The sequence below is a fragment of the Pavona decussata genome, unplaced genomic scaffold, assembly GCF_977016875.1.
Source record: "Pavona decussata unplaced genomic scaffold, jaPavDecu1.1 SCAFFOLD_119, whole genome shotgun sequence".
Classification (NCBI taxonomy): domain Eukaryota; kingdom Metazoa; phylum Cnidaria; class Anthozoa; order Scleractinia; family Agariciidae; genus Pavona; species Pavona decussata.
In genome coordinates, this window is record NW_028145533.1 from 576534 (window position 1) to 584041 (window position 7508).

General features: G+C 38.3%; 1 protein-coding gene and 1 pseudogene across 1 annotated transcript in view; one reads left to right on the forward strand and one right to left on the reverse strand.

Moving 5' to 3' along the window:
* The window catches only part of LOC146469752 (uncharacterized), a 30207-nt gene extending 28818 nt beyond the window's left edge, over nt 1-1389 (reverse strand). The window contains exon 1 of the mRNA XM_085122848.1: nt 1148-1389. Coding sequence (XP_084978974.1) covers nt 1148-1235 — 88 coding nt within the window. The 5' untranslated portion in view covers nt 1236-1389. The remainder of the gene's footprint in view (nt 1-1147) is intronic.
* LOC146469753 (uncharacterized) lies at nt 1281-3007 on the forward strand (annotated as a pseudogene).
* The last annotated feature ends 4501 nt before the right edge of the window (nt 3008-7508 follow it).

Genomic DNA, 7508 nt, shown 5'->3' on the forward strand with positions numbered 1-7508 from the left:
CACTTGAAGACATCGGGGCTAAAGACTCACTTTAACAAACTTGAGGCCTTCAGATGCGGCATCTCTAGATGTCCCAGTGGACTTGGCAGACTATTGTAACGATTTTCTAAGTTTTCTTGCATTTATTTTGTGTCCTTCCGTTAACTGCTGATACATACTTGTATCTGTTTTGTACTTTTTCTACAATTTGTAAGGCAAATACTAATTTCCATATTGATAAGAGTTCGCTCAAGATTATTACTGATCTTTTTTTTATCTCGTTGGTATGCACCAGCATTATTTTATTATCTTTTTTATGTCTGATGGTTTTTTAAGTATTTATCAAATATAACCAGCATCCTAACAACCTTAGCTTGAAGCTACATCAACTTGTGGTCCACTCGATCCGCGCAATGTTTTACAACTATGTATAATGCACCAACATGAACGCTAGCTCTCTCAAATTTCCCGTTAACCCAAATGGTGTTATGTTTCCTTCGAATGTTTCATTTTGACTGGATTCAAAGGTTCTTATGTTTCAACAGCATAAACAGAATGTGATAACTCTTATAAAAGAAAAAACCTCGGAACTAGACCTTTTCATTCGAACTTGACCTGGTAAATTTTATACATTGCCATGTAGAGAGCAATTTCGTTCTTAATACATCACGGTATCCAGAATTAAAATTTACTCGGCTACTAATTGAAATCAAACAAAGCCTTAATTTTTGGTCAAAATAGATATTCGTGTCTATCAGTCCCCCCTGGCTAAACCTTGCGTCTACTTTTAACTAATAGGGACCTTAAGCAGAGACGACGACCACGACCACGACGCTAACGAAAACGAAACTTAAAAATTACATTCGCGTTTTCTGAATAAATTCGCGATAATTTCTACTCATTTAGTTTGTGTAATGTGGCCGAACTATCCAGAAGCTTACGCCGTAGGGGCGACCTCAACGTTCAGAAAGAGAAATGAAAATTAATCACCATGCGTTCATGTTCTCAATAAAACCTTGAATGTGGTCATTTCACGTTGTGTAGTAAAGTGTAAAACGCACGTGCAGAGCCAGTGTTTTGCTTATTAAAACTATTGCTTTCTGACGTTCTTGTTACCGTCGTCGTCGTCGCTGCTTAAGGTCCCTGATCTCATATCGCAGACTCTTACCTGCAGTAAATTCGGAGTCGGTTTTTACAGATCCTATGAGTAAGAAAATGATCATGAATACCGCATGGAGGTGAATGTTCGTTTCCATGACTGCCAAGTGTAGTTGTATCTAGACAGTCATAAATATATATGTATGGCCGAGCTTATAGACTGTTTCCTTCTGTAAAAGCAGCTAAAAGAAAAAAATACTCTTGCATAACGGTATAACGGTTGCCTATATTCTGACAAGGTACACTGAGTCACGAGAGTCCGCGAATGTAGCACCAGTGAGCCACCTAACATCATATGTCAGCATATAACAGCATATGTCGTAATGGTTTTCGGCCACGTTTTTTAGGTCTCCGCTAATTTTGACGCTGCCGACTTCATTTCTACTAAAGAGGAGTTACAGAACCCAAAAAGGCTTTAGAACCGTTGGAGAGAAAACTCGAGAGTTTAGCTGCAAACGTTACTGAAGTGAAATCCTCGGTTGGATTTTTGGAAATAGGTACGAAAATGTGCTTTGATAGCTTCAAGTAACCAACGAAAGAGTAACTAACCATACCACGAAGATAAAACAACTACAATCCGATCTCGCCAACGTTAAAAAAGACTGTCGTCGTGCAAACATTGGCGTCGGGGACCTCGCTCAGTACACCTTAGAAGAGATTGCCTTGAAATTTCCGGAATTCCGCCAAACGTAAACTACTCAAGTAACGACATAGTCGTATCGATTGGGAAAGTAACCGAAAGTTTCAATTAAAGACAGGGACATGACCACTGCGCATCCCGTGCCATCGTACAATCCAGAAGCCCCACCGAAGATCATAGTGAAGTTCACTCGGCGCTAACAGTAAAAAGCTGATCAAGATGAAGACCCACGAGCTACCGTACCTTTGGATTGACAGATGAAGTGAATATCTAAATTTCAGAGTCATTGACCCGGCCCCTATAAGAAAACGCTTTTCGGGGAAGTAAACAAAGTGAAGAAGCGACTGAAGTAGAAGCAAATTCGGTCCCAAAATGGGCGTATATTTATGAAAGAAACAACAATCAAACCTTGGCCTTCGTCACTAGCACCCTTGGCAGAATTTATGCATTCTTGGTTGGCATGAAAGTCAGTACACGGAAAATTAAAGATAAGTAAACTCCAAAATTTCATTAAGCTAAATTGTGTGATTTAGTAAAGATGTTTAGGAATTACACTGTATGTTGTTGTAATGCCTGTCGATAATAATTCTAATGTAAGTAGCTTGCTTTCAAATCTATCCTTTCAAGATCTGGACTCAAATGATTTTCTTAAAACTGCAGGCACCTGGGTTAACCAAGCAGTCGATCAACTCACCGAAAAATTAGATCTGTATGGTGATATTATTGAATCCCCAGACAAAGATAATCCTTTGAAATGCTCGCATAAGAACTATATTGAGTCTAATTCCTGTACGATAAAAATATCTGGTAGAATATTTTATGACCCTGCAAAACAAAATGGATTTTCATTACTTCACTATAACACTGGAAGTCTGTGGAAAATATATATCTTTATTGCATGATATTCTACAAACAGTTAAAGCTTTGCCGAATATTATCGGAATATTCGAATCTAGTCAGAGTAAAGAAAACGGTTGTACATATATTATTGTTATATACCTAGACTTTTACTCAACAAAACGAGCACTGTGATTCGTTGATTCTTGGTCACGTGCCCCTGATCAAATAGCCCGACCGGGATACAATTTCGCAGGTGTGGCCCTCTCAGTTGTTTGTTGGTTTGTTTTGCTGAGCTGTGATTGTTGAAGGGAAAGTCTAAATATATAACAAAGCTCTTAATGTATAGTCCCTCAGGAAACTAGTTAGTTTTGTTTTCCCTCGAGTCCTGATGTTTCCTCGATTTCGTCTCGGGAGATATCAGGACTCTTGGGAAAACAAAACTAACTGTTTCCCTCGGGACTACATTAAGGGCACAAGCAGGAGGCGTTGGCCTACATCTTTTTAATGAGCTAGAATTTACTAGGAGGTGTGATCTTGACACTTGGTCCGAGGGAATTGTTTCATGTTGAGCTGAAATGACAAGCACTAAACAAAAGAACATTATGATTGGCTGTGTCTACAGACATCCTAACGGAGACAAGATAATTTTTCATGAATTCTTGTTCGGTTTGAGCCGCGTTATTAACGCAAAGACCGGTGCACAGTGATTAATACCGGACAATAAGTTATAACTCACTTGCAAATGTAACCTCTTTTCTCTTTTTGGGTGTAAAGTAGGCCTCCCTTTCAAGCCTCTGAGTGATTTTTCTTGAACATACTGGACAAAAATACACATATTCCATTGCGCGTATCCCGCACATTGGCATTCAAATCCTTGCAGTATTTAGGATGTTTGTCCCATGAACCAAATTTAATGGCCTTAGCTCCCACGAGTCTCCTGTAGCTCAGTGGTAGAGCATCCGAACTAGTAATCGGAAGGTCTTAGGGTCGACTTCTGATAGGAGCAGTTGGGTTTCCTTTTCCGGATAGTATGCCTGTGTCACTCACTGAATAATACATTATTCTCATATCGGACATATTAAGGAAATGGAGATGCGTTTAAACCAATGCAAAAATTAGTTTGCATTGCCCTATTTCTGAAATGCCACGATACCTTTTTTTTTTTTTTTACATTTTTTCCCCTTTTTAATGATTGGTGGTAGTTTTTGTTGGGTGTAAGTTCCAATAGTCAATAATAATTGAATCGCTGCTTTGAAACATCATTGTGAACAATCGATGATCTTTTTGACTAGTAGGTTATGAGGGTAAATGGTGCGTTCAAAGACGTTTCCTTTCAGGTCCACAACGAGATGTTGTGACGTCATGTGACGTGGTAATTACGTCAAGATTGATTGAGGGCGTCCGTCTTGTATCAGCCATCTTGGATTGTCCCCTTACCGGTCTTCATAGGGTTAAAATAAGTGATAATAACCCGTTCCAACTTAAGATAACAAAAATAATAATAATATCGATCTAAGCTAAGGATATCGCTTTCCTTTGGAAACTAAAAAGAAAATCATCGCTCTAAATTTATACTTCTTTCGTGGAGGATAAATAAAGATCACCTTTCTATTATTGCGAATCTGTTATTACGCACAGAATTTACGTCGTCTAACCATAATAGTTGTGGCTGTTGCTACTCGGTACTAAGGACTCCAAAATGTGTTTCCGTAAGTGTCCGTTATATATATATATATAATATATATATAATATAAATATATATAAAGAGGGTCGACTTTAAACTGTCATTGTGTAAGAACCTCCACTCTTAGAACAAATTGACGTTACATTGTTGAGAATAGTGTATAAGTTTTAAAGCTTAGCTTTAATGGTGGAGAAAGCATTTTAGTGTTCTTAAGGTAAGATTTCATTATCGCTTGCCGTTCGCTTTTAAATGTTCCGCTCGCCACTATCTTCGATTCTCCAATGTCATACGGTTGCTCAATTATTCTAGACAAAAGCACTTCTATCTCCTAGCAACAACTGCAACCAAATGACGTCATAATATTCAAAATGGAGGAAATGTACTATTTCCAACAATTTTACGTCAACTTGTTGTAAGAGTAGAGGTTCCTTTTAGCTTGCGTCATGAGGAACAAGATAACCCATCCAATACCGTGAGATGGTGTGCAGCGGACTCGTTATGAAGCAGAAGCAACGTGAAATTAAAAGCTCAGTAATTTTAATTAGCAAATGATTGAAGATGATATGTATTGGTCTGGAATTGGTCTCCCTTTTGGTGTGAATTACATTGTTTATAGTAATGTTTCACAAAAGAACACGAATGTTTTATCGGGATTCTTTAGACCTGTACCATTGAAAAGTCCTATTTTCACTGAACCCTCATACCCTACAGCTGCAATGCTTTTGAGGGCTGTTAAGTAAACATTGTTCTGTTCTGTTGTTCGCTCTTTTGTCCTCTCGACCAACCATGCAAGACGTTGTAAACGATGCAGGTCGCCCTTCTGGACTTCAAAACACGAGAAAACAGATGAATGCTTTTATTGTTTTCTAGGTTTGGGAATCTCGATGAAAACACGAGCCACGAGTTTTTGAAATAGCTTTTCATACGGAGTGAAGCCAACAAAACTGAAAGTATATTGGGTATTGGTCAAGGGTTTCTGTAATTAATTAGTCATTATTGTTCTCGCCGCTCGTAACGTAACTTCGTGCTTTTGCCACCTTTTTCCCTGCAGAATATTTATCTTGGGTAAAGCAAGAAGGTTTAATTTGCTTTCACTTGGAGAAATCACGTTTTCGAGAAGAGATCGGAAACTGCAAAGAAAGTGGCAAGTTTAGTAGCAAATGCAATCCCAAAGTCTACTATTACAAGAGCAAGTGGATGTGTGGTATGTTTGAGGGATGGCAAGCAAGTCGGCTGGCTAAATGTCCAGTTTTTGAGCATTGTTCAAGGAGTATGAGAATAGAGAAAGTGCAACTTTGAAAACTCGTATACTGGATATGGACGACCTTTCCTTGAATTTCTTCTTGTCAACGTTTTTTCAGGAAGCTACGAAACCTGGTGAAGATCTTTATCCAACGAAAATGTTGTACGGGATCCTTTGTGGCATCTGCCAATTCATGGTTGAGAAGAAGCTTGATGAGAAAGTCATGGTATTTCTGGTATTTTTATTGTAATTACAAAGTAAACTTCACTTGCTTTGACGAATTATCAAACGATAGTATTTTAAGAATGATCAAATACTAGTTATTTGGACTAGTGTTTCATTGCAGTATCAATGTCCTTTAACGTGACAAAATAGGCCATTTCCGAGTTGCTGTTAACCTCATTATGAAAGCGAGGCTTAGTGCAAAGTTTTTATTATAAAAATTAGTTTTCATTCATATGCAAACAAAACTAATTTTCCTGAGAAAAGCTTTTGCACTTAGCTTCGTTTTCATAGTAAGATTCACAGTAACTCGGAAATGGCCTATAAAAGGGACACAGTCACCTGGTGCACATGCGCATTAGATACCATTTCATAGCTGATTTGCATATCACACTTCATCCGCAAGTCTCGTGCTGAGAAGCACATCCTTTGAAAAATCTAAACAAACCTTGTCGAGTCGAAGTGTTTGCCAGTCAAAATTATTATAGTGGTTATAGACCTAATGTCATATTAAAACACTCATTTTCCTGATACCATGGAGAATTTACTGATCAATGGACTTGTCCAGGGAAAGCCAAACGTCAACGAATCATTTAATTGTTTATTTCGGTATCCGGTCGTGTGAAAAATTATCTTAGCTGTTTCTACGTTTCACAGTGTTTGCATAAGAAGCAAATTGAGTTCAAATATTAGCGAGTCGCCTGAACTGCAGTGTAGCGAAACGACTTTGTAGCGAAACTACCTGTAAGCTTTATTTATTTCTGCTTTCAATTTTGCGTTTATTATAATTTCGTTTCTACAACTTCTCCGGTATCTAAATTTAGGAACCAAGCCCATGTCACTACAAGAACGCTTGCTCGACCCGTAGAAAACAAGGTTCTAATATAATAGAGGTTTTCCTTGTCGAGGAGATAATCGACTGTGTACCGAAGCTTGTCTTCGTCTGAGCTCCAAACCAAGCAGCTAATAATGACGCGAAGTTCGAATCGTGTTCGAAGATTCCCTCCGCGGACGAAGCTTTCCCCAGGTAGAGAAAATGCGATTTTCCAAATATATATAATGGAGATTTGTTCTCCAGTGTTTTTGATTGATTTCTCTCGTTTGGTCAACGCAGGCGATTTCTTCCGCCCGGCGCCTTCACGTTTCCCACCTCTTCTTTTCATGTTCCGTTGGAGACGCGATCCACACTGTTTTTAACCAAATATGATAAAATAATACCATAGGATAAGCAAAAGCATACTCAGAAACAGGTTTCCAGTAAAAGATTGAAAATCCAATAAAACACTGGGAAGATTGAAGCGGATTTAGATGTATTCGACGCGTACTTTTGATTTCGGGTTGAGGTGGACGTGACAAAACTAGTGTCCAGGTCAGCGCGGTCACAAAGGTGACTGTGTCCCTTTAAGGTCCGTGATGGGACAAAAAGGCATGAATTATTTTACAATTATTTCATGAATTATTTTAAAATTAAACAATTTCAATTGAAGCTATCGGGCTAAATATTCAACTCAACAAACATGAGGCCTCCAGATCAACTTCACCATGTGATCCATTCAATTCGCGCCGAAATCTTTTTCAGTGTTTAATAAGTATGCATAATGCACCAACATAAACGCTAGTTCTCTCAAATTTCTCGTCAACTCAAACAGTGTTATGTTTCCTTCGAATGGTTCGTTTTAACTGGTTTCAAAGGTTCTTATGTTTCAACAGAATAAATAGAATGTGATAACACTTACAGAAAC